Source organism: Ananas comosus, linkage group 2 (assembly GCF_001540865.1).
Source record: "Ananas comosus cultivar F153 linkage group 2, ASM154086v1, whole genome shotgun sequence".
Taxonomy (NCBI): Eukaryota; Viridiplantae; Streptophyta; class Magnoliopsida; order Poales; family Bromeliaceae; genus Ananas; species Ananas comosus.
In genome coordinates, this window is record NC_033622.1 from 11,764,147 (window position 1) to 11,787,079 (window position 22,933).

General features: G+C 38.2%; 5 protein-coding genes across 6 annotated transcripts; 2 read left to right on the plus strand and 3 right to left on the minus strand.

Annotated features, from left to right (window-relative positions):
- On the plus strand, positions 840-1,367 carry LOC109727695 (oryzalexin E synthase-like). Its single transcript, XM_020257877.1, has one exon. The coding sequence runs from the start codon at positions 840-842 to the stop codon at positions 1,365-1,367; it is 528 nt and encodes a 175-aa protein (XP_020113466.1).
- LOC109727702 (oryzalexin E synthase-like) lies at positions 1,384-1,923 on the minus strand. The gene has a single exon (XM_020257889.1). The coding sequence runs from the start codon at positions 1,921-1,923 to the stop codon at positions 1,384-1,386; it is 540 nt and encodes a 179-aa protein (XP_020113478.1).
- On the minus strand, positions 6,567-8,227 carry LOC109705538 (syntaxin-112-like). Its single transcript, XM_020226271.1, has 3 exons — positions 8,071-8,227; positions 7,850-7,909; positions 6,567-7,664 (listed from the first exon to the last, which is right to left on the minus strand). Exon 3 carries the CDS (start codon positions 7,649-7,651, stop codon positions 6,731-6,733), a length of 921 nt encoding a protein of 306 aa, XP_020081860.1. The 5' UTR covers positions 7,652-7,664; positions 7,850-7,909; positions 8,071-8,227; the 3' UTR covers positions 6,567-6,730.
- Positions 12,735-14,208, minus strand: LOC109705547 (universal stress protein PHOS32). The gene is made up of 4 exons (XM_020226278.1): positions 13,863-14,208; positions 13,525-13,634; positions 13,219-13,337; positions 12,735-13,082 (listed from the first exon to the last, which is right to left on the minus strand). The coding sequence occupies exons 1-4, from the start codon at positions 14,035-14,037 to the stop codon at positions 13,004-13,006; spliced, it is 483 nt and encodes a 160-aa protein (XP_020081867.1). The 5' UTR covers positions 14,038-14,208; the 3' UTR covers positions 12,735-13,003.
- LOC109705523 (pentatricopeptide repeat-containing protein At4g33170) lies at positions 15,770-21,875 on the plus strand. Of its 2 annotated transcripts, none has more exons than XM_020226265.1 (2): positions 15,770-18,944; positions 21,685-21,875. In XM_020226265.1, the coding sequence occupies exon 1, from the start codon at positions 15,952-15,954 to the stop codon at positions 18,919-18,921; it is 2,970 nt and encodes a 989-aa protein (XP_020081854.1). In that variant the 5' UTR covers positions 15,770-15,951; the 3' UTR covers positions 18,922-18,944; positions 21,685-21,875. The 2 variants fall into 2 exon arrangements, with proteins under 2 accessions (XP_020081854.1, XP_020081848.1); XM_020226259.1 differs by lacking the exon at positions 21,685-21,875 and adding an exon at positions 20,234-20,571.

A 22,933-nucleotide genomic window follows, 5' to 3' on the forward strand; every position in this document is an offset into this window, starting at 1 on the left:
ATGTTTTTTATAGAGTTTTTACCTAAAGAGCATTCATGAGCATTTTTAATATTTAGAGCGGTATTACCGATCGTCCCTAGCGCAAGTGGCAAAAGGAATTGGTGGTTGGTATTCGAGACCCAAGTTCGAATCCTAGTTGATTCACATTTCCAGCTAAATTTATTTATAAATGAAATAAACGAAGCGGGTAGCATGCTACTTTTCTCTCTCAAAAAAATATTTAGAGCGGTATTAATGATATTTTCAACTTTAGAGAGATATATATATATATGATATAATGATCTCCAAGATAGGTACTAGTGAAATATTTTCTAAGATTTTTTATGGAAAAATTTCAAATACTATATATGTGGTTTCGCACTTTTCACTTTAGTATCCTATGGTTTAAAGTATATCAATTTAGTGTTCCGTGGTTTTACTTTTATTTTTTTATTATCGATTCCACTAATTCTTTTTCGTTAAATTAGTGACAAAGTTACAAATAAAAGATATTATAGTGGATATTTTATAAACCTATACGGGATATGTCAAGTTTTTTGTATATAATTTAACGAAATATTAACGAAAAATCTGACAAAAATATAAAAAAATAAACTACTGAATACTAACTCGATATACTTTAAATAATATGATGCTAGAGTGAGGAAATGAGAAATTAGAGGAATAGTATTTGAAGTTTACTTTTTTTTTTTTTATCTGATTAGTACGATGTGTCTCTTTCGCTTTATATTTTGAAACTTCACCGAGATTAAAACTAATTTAACACTCTTCCTCCCTAGAAACAGATATAAAATAACGTGCTCTTCGTACCATATCCATATACCTATCTCCGCAGAAAAATGGAATTCACAATTTCCTTTCTTTGGATCTCACTCATCCTCTCATTCCTCTATCTCGTCAAGCGGAAGCTAAGCCCGGGAGCCGGAAAGACCGGAGCACTCCCCCTGCCCCTCCCCCCGGGGCCGACGCCGCTCCCGATCGTCGGCAACATTCTCGATGTGGGTGCGCAGCCGCACCGCTCCCTCGCGCGCCTCGCGCGGGTCTACGGGCCGGTCATGTCTGTGAGGCTGGGACTGAGCACCACCGTAGTGGTCTCCTCCCCCGCCGCGGCGCGCGAGGTCCTTCAGAAGAAGGACCAGGCCCTCTCTGGGCGCTGGGTCCCCGACTCCATGCGCGCCCTCGGCCACCACGAGACCTCCACCGTATGGCTCCCCTCGGGCGACCCCCTGCGCAAGCACCTCCGCGCCGTCATCGCCACCAACATCTTCTCCACCCTCAGCCTCGGTGCCACGCGCGCCGTGCTCGAGCGCCAGGCCCGCGAGCTCGTCGCAAACCTCCGTCGCTGCACCGGGCAGCCGGTCAGGTAATTGAGTGAAACAATCGTTATTCTCTAATAAGAGAATAAGGGTTGTTTCCAGTGCGGCGACGGAGGTTTGCAATGAGCTCGCGGGCCTGGCGCTGGCGCATGGCACGCATGGCGTCGAGGCTGCGGTGGGAGAAGATGTCGGTGACGATGACGGCACGGAGGTGCTTGCGCAGGGGGTCGGCGGAGGGGAGCCAGATGGTGGTCTCGTGGTGGCTGAGGGCGCGTGCGGTGTCGGGGACCCAGCGCGCCGAGAGGGCCTGGTCCTTCTTCTGAAGGTCCTCGCGCGCTGCGGCCGGGGAGGAGACCACCACGGTGGTGGTCATGCCCAGCCTCACCGACATGACCAGCCCGTAGACCCGTGTGAGGCGCGCAAGGGAGCGGTGCGGCTGCGCGCCCACGTCAAGGATGTTGCCGATGATCGGGAGCGGCGTTGGCCCCGGGGGGAGGGGGAGGGGGAGTGCTGCGGTTTTTCGGGCTCCCGTGCTTAGCTTCCGCTTGACGAGGTAGAGAAATGAGAGGGTGAGTAAGATCCAAATTAAGGAAATTGTGGACTCCATTTTTCTGTGGAGATGGGACATGGATATGGTATGAAGAGCGGGAGCGGGTCATATTTATATCTCTGTTTCTAGGGTGGAAGAGAGATTTTTTAGTTTAATCTTAGCCGAATTGTCAATATCTAGGCACGCAAGTTGCTCCGGCACGTAGGCCACGACTGTTTATGTACACAAGCCAAAGAGAGACATCTTATTTATCTCATCTAAAAACTTACAAAGAGAGTGATGTCACTCATAGGTAACTTCAATGTTAGATATTTGTGAGCAGATTGAATATATTAGATTTTGGAATTGAATATATTAGATTTTGGAACAAGGAACGAAAGAGTATATTATTTTGGTGTCATGATATTTAATTCTTTATGTAAGCAACGTGATAGATTCTATTGAAGATGACACAGGCAAACAAATCCACAACGACATACAAAAGAGATCTCATATTCTTCATTACTTCAAACGCATGTTTGGGAGAGTGGAAGAAGATTCTTCTTCTTTCGGAGATTGGGCTGATCTTTATCGTGCGGACATCCTTTCAGACCCGGATGCCCTCACTACCCCAGTAACGCTAGAAGAGGTCAAGAGGGCTACCTTCCAACTAGGCAGTAACAAGCCACCCGGCCCCGACGGCTTCCCCCTTCTTTTCTTTCAAAAGTTCTGGGAGACGGTTAAAGAGGACATATTTAATATTTTCATAGATCTACAAAACAACGCGCTCTCTACGGCCCCAACTGATTATGCATACGTCTGCCTCATTCCTAAAAAGGAGGGAGCATGTAAAGTGAGTGACTTTCGTCCGATTTGCCTTATGAATGGAATCCAAAAGATCATATCTAAAGTGCTGGCGAATAGACTGGCGTCCATTTTACCCGCGATAATTTCTCCCGCACAATCGGCTTTCCTGAAAGGTTGCCTACTAGTTGACTCTTTCGTAACTGCAAGCGAACTCCTCAACTGGTGAGAAAAATCAGGTAAGGAATGTGTCAGCATTAAGGTTGACTTCGAGAAAGCTTACGACAACGTTAATTGGGCCTTCTTACACAGCATTATGAGGTGGCTTGGGTTCAGTGAGAAATGGTGGAACTGGATTGAACAATGTATTTGTAACGCAAAAATCGCTGTATTGGTTAACGGTACGCCGACAAATTGGTTGAAAACAAGAAAGGGCCTGAGACAGGGTGACCCGCTTTCGCCATACCTGTTCATCCTAGTGGCTGATGCCCTCGCGAGAATAACGGAAGCGGCTAGGAGTAACAACTTGATCCAGGGAATCGGCCCAACCGTAAATTGTCAGACAGCGCTCCTTCAATATGCGGACGACACATTATTTTTTTCGAAGCCAAAGAAGTCGGCAATGAGAAATCTGCTATTCCTCTGGAAGATGTATGAATGGGCCTCAGGACTCAAGATAACTAAGAATAAGACAGAACTACACTACCTGGGACCCAACGATAGTAGAGCCATCAGACTCGCTGATATTTTGGGATGTAAAGTGGGCAAGCTACCTTTTCGTTATTTGGGGTTGACGCTACACACCAAACCACTACGGAGGGACGATCGGGCTCCGATAGTAAATCGCATAGAGGCACGCATTGAGGGCTGGAAGGCAAAACTTCTCTCACAAGGGGGAAGACTCGTCTTGGTCAACTCGGTGCTAGCGAACATCCCGTTATTCTACTTCTCTATTTTCAAAGCGCCACAATGGGTGCTGAAGCGCATCGAAGCGATGAGAAGATCCTTTTTCTGGATAGGCTGTTCCAAAATTTCAGGGGGAGCATGTCTAGTCGGATGGAGATCGATCTGCAAAAGCAAAAAAGAAGGGGGACTAGGGGTTAAGGACATGGAAGCAATGAATACGGCGCTACTAACCAAATGGTGGAGGCATTTTTTCAAAGAGCCGCATCTCCTTTGGGGGAGGTTGATTTCTTCTTTATATTATACCAGAAGGAGACCGCTACATGAGGGAATGACCTTCAGACCATACTCCCAGTGGTGGCGAAGCGTGATGACATATAGAAACGTGTTTAAAACTAGCGTGTCATATGTACTCGGAGACGGGAAAAATATCAGGATGTGGTCGGATATTTGGATTGAAGAAACCCCACTCAGCACCCAATTTCCAGGACTTTATTCCAGAATACTGAACAAGGAGGTCACAGTCTCAACTTGCTGGAATGGAAAAGGGTGGAGATGGAGGTACATAGTCAGGAGCCTCGATACACCAAACACTAGCGTCAGTCGTCAGCAAATGAACGCACTCAAAAACCTGCTCCTTCAGTACAGCCCGTCGGACATGCCAGATGTAATTAAGTGGAGATGGACTGCCGGCCAAATTTTTACTGTTAAATCGATCTATGATTTCATCACCGACGATGGCCAGACAGATTCCTTGTATGTTCACCTATAGAGGATAAAAATTCCAACTAAAAACAGAGTATTCATTTGGATTCTACTTCACAACAGAGTACTTACCAAGGACAGGTTGATCCGTCGAGGGTACGTTGTGGATCAATTTTGCGTGTTTTGTGCACTATTCCCAGAGACCTGCGATCACCTCTTTCGGGACTGTGTCTTTGTCAGATATCTTCTAATCACGGCCAGAATTTCTCATACAAGCGAATTGGAATCGGGGGATGTAGCCCGACTTTGGACGGAAACAGCTAATATTCACAATGCAGTGTTGAGGACAAAAAGTCTGACCCATCTAGCAGCAATCTGGTGGGTGACATGGACGGAACGTAATAACATTATCTTTTGCGATGCGCATCCCAATGCTGCCTGGGCGATCGAACGTGTCACGTCCTTGATCAAAGCTTGGACCGACGCCCTTTGATTTTGACCACGTCTCCTGTTTTTGTTCCCTTCCTTGGTCGTTTGTTTGTGTGTCTTTGTTTTGCTTTGTGATATGTGATTTCTTTTTTATCTTTTTTTCGATTTTTTCGTCTGGTCCCTTCAGGAGGTCTTAGTTGACTCCAATATGTACGCTTAGTTCATTTTGCTTAATGAATGAAGTAGGTAGCTCGCTACCTATTTCTCAAAAAAAAAAAAAATTCTTTATGTAAGGAAAAAAAATTGAATTTGATAAGGCAAAAAGAGGAGTAGAATGAAGATAAGTTACAAATTTCATTTTTCTACAAATTGCTTGTATTGTTCTTTTTTAACCTTAAATTACTCATCTTATTAGTCAATGTTTGCTATTACAGGATAGGATCTGTTTACTCTTTGTTTATGCTCTGTTCTATATAGGAGGTTCCATATCGATTTTCTTGCTTCTATGGGGGCCGAAGTGCATGCTCAAACGATGTTCTTTGGGCCAAACAAAAAACAAAAGGACAAAAAAGAAAAGATATTTTTCACAAATTAAGTGTCACAAATGATTACTATAAAGACAAATCTCAAATCTATATATGATCCAAATCCTGCTGTACGGGTTTGACTCAATACACACCGTCGAAAGATTAAAAGAATCACAATTACTACTTTTAGGAGGATTGAAATAAAATAATAATAATAATAATAAAACGCCACGTTGAATACGAGTATGCGACTCTACGCCACGTGGGACTTTTATAATAAAATAAGCAAAAATTACATTCTGGTCGTCATACTAATAATTTTAAAAACAAATAAGCACACTAACAAGTAACAAAGTACCACTTACTACAATATACACATAAAATAAAGGGGTAATTACTTATATACTCCGAAAAAGTTTTCGACTTTCCGATTTACTCCTCTTAGAAGGCTAATATTGAAAATACCCTTTCTACGTTTCAACCTATTTTTAATATACCCCTAGAGTTAAAATCTGTTAATTAACTCTGTTATTTCTGTAAAATTATTATTTTGCCCTTTCAAATATACCCTTCTGTCACCAATATTTTTTATTTGCCCTTAAGTTAAGGGCAAAATTGACATTTTAATTTTTTTTAACTGTGGTAGATATTTAACTCACGTAAACTCAAGTTAACTTAACAAAAGATAACTGCAGGGGTATTTTACAATAACGGTGGAACATATGAGGTACTTTAGAAAGAAAAAAAAAGTAAGGATAAATCGAATATTTTCAAACGAGGAGTATATAGGCAATTATCTTAAAATAAAATATAAGTTCATTCTCGTGATGATGCAGTTTATTTAACAAATCACTGGAATCAAAAGCAAGAATCTACAACGTGACCGTTGGCAGGTAGCTGCGTTAATGCATTTTCCGGATTCCAAGTTCTTTACACCAGATTCAAATATTTTTAAAAGTAATCGGAAAAATTGACTCCAAAATGTAAGAAATTCCAACATTGCACAAATAAAAAACATTAAACAATTTGCACTTATTTACTTATTGATCCACCAAGTAACAGGAACCAGCAATACAGTCTCTTTTTGTTTCTTTGGTTGAATATGCCGCACTAAATTACCATTCTTCGTCGGTTTAAATTTTTGAAAAATAATAATTATTTTATATAATTTAATATTATATCAGAATAAAAGATTTTGAATTCGAATCACATCAAACTCCTGACTAATTAAATTTTAAGTTCATATATTGTATCTACTAAAGTATCTCGAATCCAAAACATAAGAACAAAGTGATTCAACGACACCTAAACACATTCTGTTGATTAAGATCGATCAATCACAAGTCATAACCATATTCAAAAACCTTCAATTCCAATCAGGAGTCTTCAAAATGTTAAGAAAGACCTCCAACAACAAAATGCACCATTAACAAAATGCCAGAGAATTGCTAATAAAAGACTCAATTCTACGTTAATACTCTAGACTATACAAAGCCATCAAATATAGGAAATAATATCTAAGAATCAGCGAGAATAGGAATCAGCACAAACAATATCACAAACACAATAACAGCACATACCAAACCGAGCGCGCGCTTCTTGTTCCGCCGCTTCATGGCCTTCGCCGAGACGAGGCGGTCCGTGCCCCCGCTTACGTACTCCTTGGCGCGCACGACGTTCTCCTCGATGTCGTTCATCTGCTCCTTCTGCTTCTCGACCATCACCGCCATGTCAAGGAACACCTGGTGCAGCTGCATCAGGCTCCGCTGAATCTCGCTCACCGCCCGGTTCCTCTCCATTACCTCCACGTCCATCCCCTCCTCCTTGTTCACTGCTTCGACCCGGCCGCTCCACTTGAGCATTTCGTCGAGCACCTTGTCGGAGGCGAGCTCGCCCGTGGCGTTGTAGTAGTTTTGCTTCAGGGTCTCCTTGTGGTCGGAGAGGATCGTCTCCCTGAGCTTCTGGAACCCGATCATGGCGTCGCGAAGCTTCGCCCGGATCCCGTGGGTGACGGAAACCCTGGTGCGGTCGACGGGTGTCCCCGCGGCGAAGCGCGGGGAGAGGGCGCGGTTCGCGGCGTTGGAGGCGTCGAGGGCTTCGAGCTGCGCCTTGATGGAGTGGGCGGTGCGGAGGATCGCGGCGACGTCGGATTCGACGCGGTCGCGGAGGCCGCGGAGGAGCTTGGCAGAGTGGGCGGAGCGGGACTCGGCGTGGAGGAGGCGGAGGTCGGAGAGGAGCGCGGAGAGGGCGTCCATGGCGGATTGGATCGCGCCGACCTCGGAGAAGAAGAGGGCGAGGTTCGCCTCCTCCGCGGGCGTGAGACCCCCAGCCTCGAGATCCGCGCTCGCCTCGGGACTCGCGCCGGAGCCCTCGATCACCGTCGCCTGCTTCTTCAGTTCCACGTAGTCGAGGAACGATGTGGTCATGAGATTGTTCATCTTCGACGCGCAACTGCGGGAAATTGGGGGGCAAATGTTGGGGGAATCGGATCAAGAGAAATAAAAAGAAAAAAAAAAAAAAACCCTAATCTCTCGATCTGATTAGAATTTTCAGGTAATAATTTGGATCAAATTTAGCGCGAAATGTACCAGAAAAAGGGGAAAGAAAAATCAGAGAAGAAAACGCAATTGCATTACCCGAGATGGTTGTTTAATCGACGAGAATGAATGAAGCTTGAATGCTCCTCAGCTAGAGATCTATGAAGTAATTAACAAGAAAAGAAGAAGGGTTTAATAAACCCTAGAGTTTATGATGTCAAATTGAAGATCAAATTAATGTAAAATTCTACAGAAAATTTCATGAATCCAAGTTGAAATCGAATAGGAACTGTGTATTCGACGTATCTTGGAGACGATACCTTGAAGAAGAAGGAGAGCACCAGTGTGTTTGCGAGCGAGCGAGCGAGCGAGAGAGAGAGAGAGAGAGAGAGGGTTTGAGAGTTTACAACGTATATGAGAAAATTTTGGGCGTTTAAATTGAGAGTGGCGTCGCTTTAAGAAAGAGAGAGAGAGAGAGAGAGAGAGAGAGAGAGAGGGCGAGCGAGCGGGGAGGTGGTTTAAAAGGGTTGTTTGACGAATTTGCCCCTGTGCAGTTTTGTGCACTGAGAAGGACGACGCATGTTTATGCCCGTTTGATGAGACGGAAATTTAAACCATTTCTCGTCCGTTCAATCTCAGCCGTCCAAATGTAGGGTGCATGAGTGAAGAGGTCAGAACGTCACGTGGACATGGACGGTGATCTGAGAATCCTACCATCTCCATCATTTATTTTTTATTTTTTATTTTTATTATTTTTTTTTTTATAAGTGAACGTATCATACTTATCAGATCCGATTAGCACATATAATTCTCAAAAATTAGCATAGGCCGCTTAAACTCCTGCCGTAATTCTTTTTGAATTCCTAGAGATATATCTCCTAAATTGCGTGGCAACAATTACAGCATTGGTTTTTTCTTTTATTTTAGAGAGAAAGATAACGTATTATTCATCTCGTTCATTTCTATTAAAAGTAAATTTAATCAGAATTATGCAGTAACTAAACTCAAACTTAGAACCAGCTATTAGGTTTTCTTATCACTTGTATTACGGGTGATTGATAACATCATTCTATGTTTGTTTAATAAACAACTGAATAAATGCACTCGCAATATAGTAAACTTCGTTACTTGTTTTATAATTTTTAATACGGACTAGTTAAGAACGGTGCGATGCAGCAGATAGGTACCATTATTATAATTAAACGTTATGGCGTGTTGATTAATACAGACTTTAATATTAAAATTTATATCAAAAATAATCTATAATACATAGTTAATAGATAATACAAACCCACTTATCATCTGTAGCTATCATTAATTATATGTTTTAATATTTTTTAGGAATAATTGCCTATATACCTCCGAAAACTTCGAAAATATCACATTTATCCCTATTTTTTTTTTCTTTTTAATATATTCCTCATATATTCCTCCATTATTTTAAAATATTCCTACAATTACCATCCATTAAGTTAACTTCGAAAATATCACATTTATTCCTACTTTTTTTTTTCTTTCTAATATATCCCTCATATGTTCCTCCATTAACCTCTCATATGTTCCTCCATTATTTTATAATATTTCTATAATTACCATCCATTAAGTTAACTTGGGGCAAACGTAAGCTAAATATCCTTCAGAGTTAAAAAAATCAAAACACCTTTTTTTTTCTTAATTTAAGAGCAAATAAGAAATATTGGTGATGATAGAAAGGTATCTTTAAAAACTTAAAAATCAAAATACTTTTTGTGCCCCTAACTTAAGAGTAAATAAGAAAAGTCGTGATGATAGAAAGATATATTTGAAAGGAAGAAAATAGTAATTTTATAGAGATAACGACTATTGCTAACCGTTCACTAACAGAATTTAACTTTAGGGGTAAATTTGAAATGAGTTGGAACGTAAAAAAGATATTTTCAATATTAACCTTCTAAGAAGGGTAAATCAGAAAGTCGAAAACTTTTTAACGGTTTATAAGCAATTGTCCTATTTTTTAATATTATTTATCTCAATATAGAATAATTAAAAATTAAATAAAATAAAACTAAAGTATAATTCTTTTTAATTAAAATGAATAAACCAATTTAAAATAAATGAAAAGCTCATTTTAATATTAAAATAGATAACTAATATTTTTCTATTATTATCAATGTAGAATTTATAAAAAATATTAAAACTTAATTAAAGTGAAAGTAGTTTTGACGGTAACGTCTCCATTGTCGTCAGTGATGATGAAGAGAAGCTCTTGTTAACTTTTATTATTACAGATACAACTAATAAAGTATTTGATTCCTAAATTTTATGTTAGTGAAGAAATCATTAGGTAATTATCAGAAAGTACCAAAAATAAGAATAATCAAAAGACATTTGAAAATCGAAATAGATATTTTTTATACTGCAAAAACATGTGATTACCAAAATAAATATTTTAATATTATATATTAGGAAAAAAAAATTCTCTAGCTCATGATTAAGACTAATAACATGCGAATTAACAAAATATTACTCACATGAATTAAAAAATATTATTTAACTCGAAAAATAAACTAATATCAAACAATCATCCAAGAAAAAAAAAACTCTTAAAGTTAAATTCTCTCATTTTAAGGCACCAATTATTTCAAGACACCAATTTGTTAATTTTAGAAAAACTTAAAAAAAAACTATTCATATTATTACTCAAACGCCATTAATCAATAGTCACAATTTTAAAAATGTTAATTCATATTTGAATATCGTTTTTATGAATGAATACTTTAATATACAAAATATAGTTATATTGCTAAATGTCTTATTATAAATATATATTAGTTACAGCTCGTTAATTGTCCATTATTTTGCATCTTTTCTTATGGAGTAAAGCATCTGAAATGATTAAAAAAATAATAAATCAACTTGATAGCTTAAAGCTAGACGTTATAATTTGTATAAATTTAAATTGCATATTTAAATTAAAAATTCAAATTTAAATTTCAAATAAAAATTTAAATATCAAAATCAAAATAAAAAACAAAATCAAAATAAAAAAATTAAGTTTGAAATAAAAAAATTAGATTTAATTTAAAATTTGAATTTCAATTCAAATTCAAACTTTAAATTAAAATTCAATATTCTAATTTTTTATTTCCGATTAGTTTAAAATTTTAATTCTAATACTAATTCTAAATTTAAATTCAAAAATTTGAATTTTTATTTTTTGAACTAAAGTAAAAAACGTGCAAAGTTAAAAACCAAAATTGACATATAAAAATAAATCAAGTAGGCGCTGGCATAACAATTTCGTTAATTTTAATACTTCTTTTAACGGTTGAGACGTAATTATAATGAAACTTGATTAAAAAAAGAAGAACCAAAATAAAAAATAGTGCAAAGGTTAGAGACCAATGCTGCATTTAACCATTAATAAAAATATATATGAGTTCGCAATAATCTTAAAATAAGGAGAGACCTTCTTTATAGTTTGGTGCTTCATGTATTTTATAAATTTATAGATGGGACACGCCAATACATGTTGATGCAGCAAGTACAGGATTTGCCATGCCATTCATTATCTCCCGAGCTTGAATGAGATTTTCGACTATCATTTAGTTAAGAGCATAAATGTTAACGGGCACAAGTCTTGTCTTGTATGTGTCGGAACCGGTTGGGTCGTATGGAGGGGCAAAGAGGATTTGCCCGACGAACTCATCATCTTTCGTATCAACTACATAGGCTTCCCGATTGTCCCTAGAGCAAATGGCAAAAGGTTTGATGGTTGGTATCTGAGTCCCAAGTTCGAATTCTAGTTAACTCATATTTCAAGCTAAGTTTATTTCTAAATGAAATAAACGAAGCGGGTAACGTGCTATCTATCTATCAAAAAAACAAATTACATAGGCTTCGTTTGAGATTGCGGAAAGATTACATTATGTGCGGTGAGAAAGTACGATAAAAAAATGTCATATTTATTTTCGTACATACTATTGCGTTCAGCATATCGTGATGAGTCGGTTATGATATATTTTCTGTGCTCCCACCGGAGAATGCAAAAGTCATATCTCTATATAATTTTGTCCTATTTCTATTTTATCTAATAGCGTTAGATAAAACTCAATACCAAACTAAGTCTTAAGAGTCCATCAACCTACTTTTACTCTCAATTTTACCAAAGGTATGTAATTACGTTTAAGCATGGTTAGTGCTTTTGCAACTTCGATTTGTTGCAGAAATAGTGAATTACTGTTTTTTTTTTTTTTTTCTACTGGTTTTGGCATGCAGGAACTTATCACATCATTGCGCAATATTATCAGTTTCTACTGTTAGGTTTGGAGGTAAAATGATGCCATATATATTCCAGTAGGTGCTTGCGCTTTCAACTATGTATTGATTTGCTCGCACGTAATCTTATTTACAATTGGTTTTGGATTGCATTATGCTTAATTTGACACTATTAGCTCTCATGACTTTCACATTGGACAAAGGGCTACAAGAAAGCAATGAAGTGGATGGACAAAGCAAGGTTGCTGCGTAAGGACCTCAAAGAAATTCGCAAACTGGAGATCGTAAGCACGCGAAGAGGGCTACCATTAGTAGTGTTCTCACTTATAAATAAGAACAAGGGTAAGGCCTCCGTGCTTCCAGAAGCACTACAAAAATTTGGTTGGAAGGTGCCCGCGTACACTTTGCCCATTGATGGGCACGACGAGGCCGTTCACCGAGTAGTATTCCGAGAAGATTTTGGTCGCGCTCTCGTCGAGAAATTCCTTTCACACATTGTGCTTGCTTTGAAGGAGTTGGGTGATAATATTGGAGCATCCAAGACGTGATTTTTATGCTTAGAATTACAATGCTTTTTAGAGCTTGACCTCATTGTTACAGCCCAGAGTAATGTAATTAACCATGTGACATAAGGCATTGGAATAATGATGAAAAGTATTTGTTTGTGTTAATAATTTTGTTGAAGATGAAAATGTTACCTATGACTAGATGGTTTAAGGACTAGTTGTAACCTACAAGTGAAATTTCACTCTCCATCAATTTATTTCATACTTTTTACATTGTACATGCAATGCAGTGACAAGTAAGAAAAGAAAGGAAACGAAAAGAAAAACACAAATATAACAAACCGAAATAAAGGAAAAAATTCCCAAAAACACAAAAGGAAGAAAGAAAAAAGGATGTCGAAAGAACAACCACAGCGCGCAATCAAAGCAAGGATTTAATATCAAGTATTTATTCAGCAAATCCCTTCTTTATAGCTCTCTTTAGAAGCAGTTACTTGGATCCCTTCACAACTGTGACGGGACAAGTTGCATGTGAGACCACATAATTGCTAACACTCCCCAGCAACACCCTGCATCAATATGGAACTTTAAAAAGGATTAGAAGAGGAACCTCTCTTTGAAAATCTAGAATTTAATGCAATATAGACATAACAAAAATGTAGAACTTAGGCAAATAATCGAATATTATGTGAATTTGGATTAGACCTTTTAATGGCTCCTAAGCCTCTGCTCCCAACCACGAGAGAGTCTAGCTTGAGATCGTCGACCGCATTGCAGAGCTTCTCCCTCGGATCACCCCAATAGATCTTTGCTACTACTGTGACCTGATCCAACCAAATAGATGGTGCCAATAATTGTTTCGCCAAAATTTCTCTTGAAATTATGAAAATTTCTGTTTTTCCTTCTTTTTTTTTTTGATGTAGGTAATTGAAATTTGAGAAACTAAATAAACAGAATTAGAATGTGGAAAATACAGATTAAATCATTTAAAAAGGAAAAAAAAAAAATTACCTGCTTTGTCTTTGATGCAGTCTCTAAGATATCCAACACCTCCATATCAGGATTGATCCCGTACTGCACTGGCAGGTTCATTGCTTTAAACTCATCAAGAGGAATCAAAGCTGCAACGATTCCAAAATCCATTAGTACATCTATAAATTGAACCAAACATAAATTCTTTGCGATGTGCACTTTCTTGCACTTTATAAACAAATATATATATATATATATATATATATGTATATATATATATATATATATATATATATATATCATTCCACTGGAACGACACTCGAAAATATAAAATTTGCATTTGAGAGAAAAAAAAATAAAAAGTTAGGCAAACGGACGTGTTCCTTTGTCGTCCCACAGCTGCTTCTGCGCCGGGTCGCCCTTGCCGGAGTGCACGTGAATCAAGACGATGCGGTCGCCGCTCCTCACCAGATTGTCGACGGTCCACTGCACGGCCAGTTTGCTCGTCGGCGAGTAGTCCATTCCGATCCCCACCGTCCGATTGCCTCCCATTTCTTTTTATTTTATTTTATTTTATTTTCCTATCAAGGCCTTTCTCTTATTTTTCTATCATGAAAGGTTTTGAGACGTAGAGTAAGTCTTTAAATTGTATTGGATTTGAGGATAATGTAAGGGACAGTGAGAGGCCACTTATGAGCTGTATCCAATTTCATGTTGGCTTTATTCTTTCCAGATTATTGAGAAGTTGACAACTTATAGCACATTGCCAGGTGTACATTTGTGGTAACATCTGGAATAAACGTTTAAAAAGTTTCTGGAAGCAACTAGCCAAATTGTTTAATTGGGTTGAGGATGCTGGATACAGGATTCTGGTTGGTGGGATTGAAACAGTTCCTACCAAATCCGTGGGTTGCTGTGGACTTCTAAAATGAGTGATCCTGTTAATTAACAAGGGAGGCTTGTTTAGAAAGTCTTAAGATATTTACAGTTTTTTATATATAAAAAAAAAACTGTAGAATCAAGGGAGGTTTGCTTTTAATAATCAAATACTGATAAAGTACAACTTTCTATTATTATTAGAAAAAACTATGAAAGTTATTTTTAATTTGCTCTCTCTAGAAACATTCATTAGTCTTGGGGAACGTGGTATCTGCATTGCTTTTTTTTTTTTTTTTTTTAGAGATAGATAGCACGCTACCCGTTTCGTTTATTTTATTTAGAAATAAACTTAGCTAGAAATATGAATCAACTAGGATTCGAACTTGGGTCTTGAGTACCAACTATAAAGTCCTTTACCACTTGCTCTAGGGACGGTCGGTATCTACATTGCGTGTATCTTCTCCACTTGGTCAGAGGGTGTGTGCATTACTCGTCCAACTAGACATGTCAAAATCATAAGAAAGGGGTTTTAACCTTCTGAAGATCACACACTAATTAGATGATTGCAAAGCTGAATAGTGACAATTTGAATTAACTCAAAACTCAAATAATAATAAATATATAGAATTATAAATGTTTGTGAGATGTGTAAATAGAGGTTAAAGCAACGCGTATACAGTTGAAACCGTTATAATATTTGCTGTTTTGAGTTTGTAGACGGCGTGAACATTATATATATATATATATATATATATATATATATATATATATATATATATATATGATGTAAAAAAAAAAAAAAACCATGAAGAAAAGGATTGACGGCTGAATTAACTTGGGGGGTAAGCTACTAGTTTAGCTTGTATATTTTGATACATTGACCTGCTGTTTGTATAGAAGAAAATTTTATGCTTGAAATGTTTGTGCACATTGTAAGACGTTTTCTCAACAAAAAAAGAAACAAAATTAATCTACCTGCTTTACATACATACTCATGTAGGCTCAACTATAAAACTTTTTCCGATTAAGAACTATATCAAAACTTAATTTAAGTCTCTATGTAGGATTGGAAGTAGCTTATGAGTTATAATACTAGATTGAGCTTAATGAACACTTGAATCAAGTCATAGAAGAACCTCCCCTAAGCCGCCCGGTTCTACTCACTGCTTTTAATTAGAGCGTCTGGTGAGTGTTTACGAGCCACTTTATATTTTCAAAATAGAAAAAATAAAATATTGAAGCAAAAATAGGTCTGTAATATTTAGATGAAAATAATACTTTTGCGATAAGTCACTTCTGCATAAGTTAGACAGCATTTGGGTTTAAGCCAAATCCAAATTAGTCGAACGATTACTAGTATGTTCAATCTTTAGTTGGATTTGGATCTACAGTATCAACTAAACATAAATAGTTAGATTAACAATGAAATTGAGATTTAAATTATGGAAACCCCAAGTTCGACCCAGGCTCGAACCCAACCTAAACCAACCCAAAACCACATTTAGATTGTGATCGTGTTTATGTGAGGGTCAGATTTTGACTGTGTTTATACGAGGGGCTACTCCACGGAGTGAATGCACTACCCAGATGCTATTTTCGCCCTGCGTTTCAACACCTCCCCATCTCCGTAAACTCACCGCGCGGTTACGCTCACCGCTCCATCTCCTCCTCGTCTCCTCCCTCTCCTGCGACCCTCCCCACCCTTCCCCTTCGCCATGGCTCCCCTCGCTCCGCGCCGCGGCGAAGTACGGGCACATGGAGCGCGCGCGCCGCGCCCACGCCCTCGTCGTCACCTCTGGGGCGGCCTCCGACCGCTTCCTCGCCAACAACCTCATCGCCGCGTACGCCAAGTGCGGCTCCCTCTCGGCCGCTCGCGACGTGTTCGACCAAATGCCCAAGAGAGACACCGTCTCGTGGAACTCCCTCCTCTCCGCCTACGCCCTCCACGGCGCTGCTGCCGACGCATTCGGTCTCTTCCGCGTCATGCTCCGGTCCACCGTGGCTCCGACAAATCTAACCTTCACTCCCATCCTTAAGCTCTGCTCGGTCTCTCCCCACATGCTCCCGATATCGCAAGCCGTCCATTGTTGCTCCGTCAGGTTCGGTTTGGATTCGGATTCGTTGGTCTCGAGTGCTCTCATCAATGTCTACTCAAAGTTTGGACTTTTAGAGGATGCGCGGTCTCTGTTCGATGAAATGGCTGAGAGGGATGTGGTGTTGTGGAACATAATGATCAAGGGGTATGCTCAAATGGGTTTCGCTAAAGATGCGTTTTTGATGTTCTCAGAGTTGCATCGGAGTGACTCGCTCCAACCTGATAATGGTAGTATCCACGGCATTTTTCTGAAAAGAGAATTGCATAGGGAACTTGAACAGGTTCAGGCTTACGGTATTAAGTCTTGCCTTCTTGATGACTCCTCTGATGTGATAAGTTGGAACAAAGCCATTTCGGAATATGTTAAGAATGGACAGAGTGATTTTGCATTGGACTGTTTTATGGAGATGAGAAAGTTAAATGTGGGATATGACAATGTAACATTTGTCGTAGTTCTCAGTGCAATCGCGGGAACAGAGTATTTTGATTTGAGTGAACAGCTCCATGGAATAGCCATAAAGGTAGGATTTTCTACGGATGTTTCGGTGTCAAATAATCTTATTAACATGTATGCAAAGATGGGCAACTTAAATTGTGCAAGGCAAGTATTTGATGAGATGAACGAAGTGGATTTGGTTTCGTGGAACTCAATGATAGCAAGCTGTGCCAATAATGGTTTGGAGGAAGAATCTATTAATTATCTTATGGATATGTTAAAGCATGGTGTAATTCCTGATCAGTTCACATTGGCAAGCGTTCTTAGAGCATGCTCTGGAATTACGCGGAATTCCTCCTTACATCGACAGTTACACATTTTTGCCCTAAAAATGGACCTGACTATGGATAGCTTCGTATTGACTGCATTGATTGATGCCTATTCGAAGATGGGATGCATGGATGAAGCAAAACTACTTTACATGGATTGTTTTGATATAGCTTCAGGTAATGCTTTGGTTGCCGGTTATGTAGCCATCGGAGATAATCACGAAGCATTAGAGCTTTTCTCATCAATCGTAAGAACAGGCCAACTACCTAATCACTTCACCTTAGCAACTGCCCTGAAAGCCTGCAGTTCCCTTGTTGCCCTTGAACAAGGGAAACAAATTCATTCTCAGGCAGTAAAACTTGGTTTTGATTCAGATTTATGTGTCAGCAGTGGGATTTTAGATATGTATATCAAATGTGGCAATGCTCGTGATGCATCCACTACATTTATCAATATCAGTGAACCTGATGATGTTGCTTGGACAGCTATGATTGATGGATGTGTAGAGAATGGAGATGAAGAGCGTGCCCTTAGCTTGTACCGGCAAATGAGGCAGTCAGGAGCATTTCCTGATGAATTTACTTTAGCTTCCCTTATTAAAGCTTGTTCATACTTGGCTGCATTGGAACAAGGAAAGCAAATTCACGCCAATGCCATCAAGTTGGAGTGTGCATCGGATGCCTTTGTTGGGACCTCCATCATGGACATGTATGCAAAATGTGGAAATGTGGAAGATTCATTTACTCTATTTAAGAACATGGGCGTGAAAAGTATAGCATCCTGGAATGCAATGTTGCTTGGTTTCGCCCAGCATGGGAATGGCAATGAAGTAATGAAGCTTTTCAAGAAGATGCAATTGGAAGGTCTAAGGCCTGATAAAATTACATTCATCGGTGTTCTCTCAGCATGTAGCCATTCAGGATTGGTGTCTGAAGCTTATAGGCACTTCAACTCTATGCGCACAGAATATGGCATCGAACCAGAAGTAGAGCACTATTCTTGTTTGGTTGATGTTCTTGGCCGTGCAGGACTTCTTTCTGAAGCAGAAAATGTCATCAAGTCGATGCCTTTTGATGCTTCGGCTTCTTTATACAGGGCGTTGCTTGGTGCCTGTAGGATTCAGCGCAACATGGAAGTTGGACAGCGAATAGCAACTAAGCTTTTGAGCTTGGACCCACTTGACTCCTCAGCTTATGTTCTTCTCTCTAATATATACGCAGCAGCTAATCAATGGGGTGATGTCGTCGATGCTAGGAAAAGTATGAAGAGCAGGAATGTGAAGAAAGACCCTGGTTATAGTTGGATAGAGGTGAAGAACAAGGTGCATTTGTTTGTCGTTGATGACCGTTCTCATCCTGAAACAGCTGCTATTTATCATAAGCTAGAGGATCTGATAAAGAGGATTAAAGATGAAGGGTATGTGCCTGATACAGATTTTGTGCTTTTAGATGTTGAGGAAGAGGAAAAGGAGTGTGCTATATGTTATCACAGTGAGAAGCTGGCTATCGCCTATGGCCTATTGAGTGTACCTCCGCCGCTTAGAATTCGAGTTATAAAGAACCTCCGTGTTTGTGGGGATTGCCATAATGCAATCAAATACATATCCAACGTAACCGGACGCGAAATTGTGTTAAGGGATGCGAGCCGCTTCCACCACTTCAGCAACGGAGCATGCACCTGTGGGGATTACTGGTGATGTTAACTATTCTTTCTGTTCAGGTACTTCATCAGACCATGTACAATTACTTTTTAAGTTTTCAAATGTAAATTATTGATGATATATTTTTTTTAGATAGTCATTATATATTCCCCTGCAAATTGCTCTCAAGTTATTTTTCTCTCTAAGTAGGCAAATTCTCACAATAATTTGATTTGAGCATATGTAGATCTTTTGAATCTTGTTGTTGGTCATGGCAATTGTTTTAGTTCCTCTAAAATATACTGTAATATGAAAAGTCAAAGGATTCACTGTAGAATTATTATCAATTGCATAGGCCTCATGGAACTCCATTATGACTAGGAAATTCTACATTAAACGTAAAACAAATTAAGCATAAATATTCTTAAGTAAATTGATGAGGAAGTTTGGGAGAAGCATCTTCGATGAGGCCTTTGCAATTGAAAATTTTTCTAACGGTAATAAAGAATCTCACATAATGATAATATGGTAAACATGTAGAAATATATATAATTTATCTTTCGTACTCTCTCTAAACAAACACCAAACAACAGCTGGGAGAAATTATAACCAGGACAGTGTTCGCCCCGTCATTGATGAACCAAAATAATTAAAACTCAACAGATAACCTCAAACCACACTAGTTCATTGGACCATGTTTAGGGAAGTAGTGGTTTGTATTTGTCTCTATCAAAGGGGTGTTTAAATTTCGGGGATTAGGGATTTTTTTTAGCAATTCTTTTGCATGTAACACTTTTTCGCTCATTCCGATTCCTCCTAAACCTCTCCCCAAATCTTTATATTCTAATAGAAGAGACCCCACAGACTCCCATCTCTCTCTCTATATAGCTGCTTCCTCTCTCCTTCGTCCTTGCTTCTTCCTCGCACTTTCGGTATAAGAAACTACACAGAAGAGTCCCTAAGGCCTAAAACTTCTCCAGCCGGGGACTGGAGAATAGGCAATGCAAAGGAGAACACATAACACCCATTTAATGATATCCCTTATCATTATATAATAACTTAATAAGCAGTAATAGGCTAGTTTCCTTACAAATGTACTTAAACAGATTCAGTCTCTTGTGAATTCAATTTGATATGAAACGAGGTGAAGCGACCGGGGCCGGGGGTAAGCCTATCCCCGTCCCGTCCCTGGTAACTCACCGGCGTTATATCCCGAAGCGGGGCGATGTTCTAAAGCGCATCTTGTCCCGCCTCTTCCTCTTTCCGTCGCGGGGCTGCATCGCCAGGGGGAAGGTGTGCCCCTCACATAGTGGTGATCAAAAGCAGGAAAAAGGGAAGGGCTAATAATTGTTGTACCATTTCCTTGCAGGTTGTAACCAAACATTTGGTTATGTTGGCATGTAAAAGTGACCTGGGATCTTATTGGCTGATAGTTACAGGGTACAACTAATAATCTTGTTGTTTTAGCTTATGATCAATGGGTTTTTGGTATACTTAGCTTTTCCAAGTAGGAGTTCTCTATGGGTACAGAGAGGGCATTTGTTTTCCTAAGTTTGTAAGGTGGTGAGTTACTGTGGCTGGATAGTGTCTAAATTGTGTGAGGCAGGTATATAAGCTGGTTGGTTAATAAATGGGTTTTTGATAGGGATCTATAAGAGGTACTTCATCCTTTTCAAGCTTTAAATAGAATCTCATCATTATTTCTCATGCCCTGTTGGTGTATGGAGCCCAAAATATTGTTATTCCACACCCCAATGATTTATCCTTCAGATAAAGGTTTGAGGTGATGGTTTAGCTTTAGGAGGTTTCGGTACATTTCCCTTTTACCCTTTTTAAGCATCATTTGAACATACTAGTTTTAACTATATACATAACGTAATTAACTAAGAACTTAGACTGTTGGTAGTCGAGAATTTAAATGTGAAATTTAATTGCTTTTCATTTCTAGATGAGTTTATATCTGTAAAAAAAAAATGAACAAAACATCACCTTTCTCTCACAAAAAAAAAGGTCTTTCGTGATAGTTTGTACATTGAGAAGGGCAACTTTGAAAAAGGTTAAAGTGGTACTGGCTTTCCTGTAGTGTAGATTTTCACGGAAGTTTTTTCTGAAGACTATTTTTGAAGTTTTCTATATTTTGGAGAGAGCTTAGGATATTTTTATTTTTTTAGGAGCATTCATGTAAATATGTGCTTTCGGAGGAGTATACAGAAAATTTTTCCTTCAAAAAAAAAAAAAAAAAAAGCTGACTTGTATCTATATCTTAAAATCATCTTTTTTTTATTTTCTATCTGATGGAGTAGAACTAGAGAAGGATGTGAAGGTGAGGGGAGAGGAAGTGAGGAAGTAGAGAGAGAAAGGTTGGAGTTTTGTTGACATAAAAGGCCTAGAAGAGAGAGAGAGAGAGAGTTCGGAAAAGCTTCCGAGTTGTTGTGGAGTTAGGAACGCAAACAAGATAGATCTGAAGGCGAGAGAGAGATCGAAAAAACTTCTGAGTTGTTATGAAGTTAGGAGCACAAACAGGACTGATCTGAAGGCGGAAGACCATCCTGCCTCCCTCCCCGAAAACTAATAACTTGAAAAAGATTTTAGAAATCCGAGTTAAATTGAATTGCTAATGAAATTGAATCATATGGTTGGAAATGAGTTGGTTCATTATGATAATTCAATATAGGCTAAAGTAGGATGATTCAATTTAGATTGATGTTAATTACATCAGCATGATGTTTGTGGTTTTTTTTTTTTTTTTTTTGTAATTTTTCTTCTACTTTATCAAAAGGAAATTGGTAAGTGACAACTGGTTCCCATTTACCTTTGCAGTACATACATTAGTGGAGGACCATGTACAACATTTTGCCTTGTTCTCATTTCTCACAACTCTGGTAATTTACAGTTCTCAGAAGTGGACCAACAACCTATGCTTGTCCTTGGCCTTTTAATTTTTGGGTTAATTTTTTTGTGTGGGGTGATTTCTTATTGAGTGTGGCTGAGCTTATTTATACATGGGTGTTAAAAAATGATTAAGATATGTTGAGTTCACAAGAAAACAAGTAATGTTCGACATATATAATTATATATGCGAAATAATTATGTCTCAAAATTTTGAAATAATATTGTAACTTGTACCCATTTGATCCCTTCTGGAGAGTAGCATTACGTAAAATTTACTCTCTTTACTAAAAGGAAATATTTTAAATATCCCTTCTATGGTTAGCGCTTTTTCACTTTAGTATCTTATAGTTTAAAGTATGTTATTTTAGTACCATATGGTTGCGTTTTTCTCTTTTCGCTATCTCCTCCTTTAACTCTTTATTAAAATATATAGAAAAAAAAACTTTAGATAATTCCTGTCATTTTTCGAATATTTACTTTAATATCTTGTAGTTTATAAAATTTTTACTTTAGTACCTTATAGTTTTAACTTTCTCATTAATTTAATAAAAAAATTAACCAAGGCGATAACGAAAAAAAGAAAAAAACAAAACCACGTGATACTAAAGTCATACAATTTAAATCATAAAATACTAAAGTGAGAAATACTAAACCACAGAAATAGTATTTGAAGTTTTTCTTTAATAAAAATGCAGGCCTCGTGCTTGATGCATTCCCTTTTAAAAAAAAAATGATGAGAATGCTTCCCAATATAAGATTGCTAGCTCTATCTATCGTCTATCATACATTCAGCACAAATCGCAAAGCCATGTAGTGGATGATAAATGAAAAAGCAATCTTCGTGGAGCTTTCCTTTTGTTTTTTTTTGTTTTGTTTTTTGTATGCTTTTTTGTGAGCATTAAGAAAGCTAAATTCCCTACCTAGGCTACTACAAAAAAAATAAAAATAAAAAAAACTTTTTAAGATTCTGATAAGGATTTTGATTGCTATCTCAACTTTAACCACTAGCACTCAAATTCAATTTTGAGAGTGCCAGGAACGATTAAATAAATAAGTGGGGTATAAGAGAAAGGTAAAAATGTATAGAGACAAACAACCTTTTTCTTTTTCTTTTTTTAATAATTGTGACACTCTTCGACTTTNTTTAAGAATTTTTAAAATAAAAGATTATTTTAAA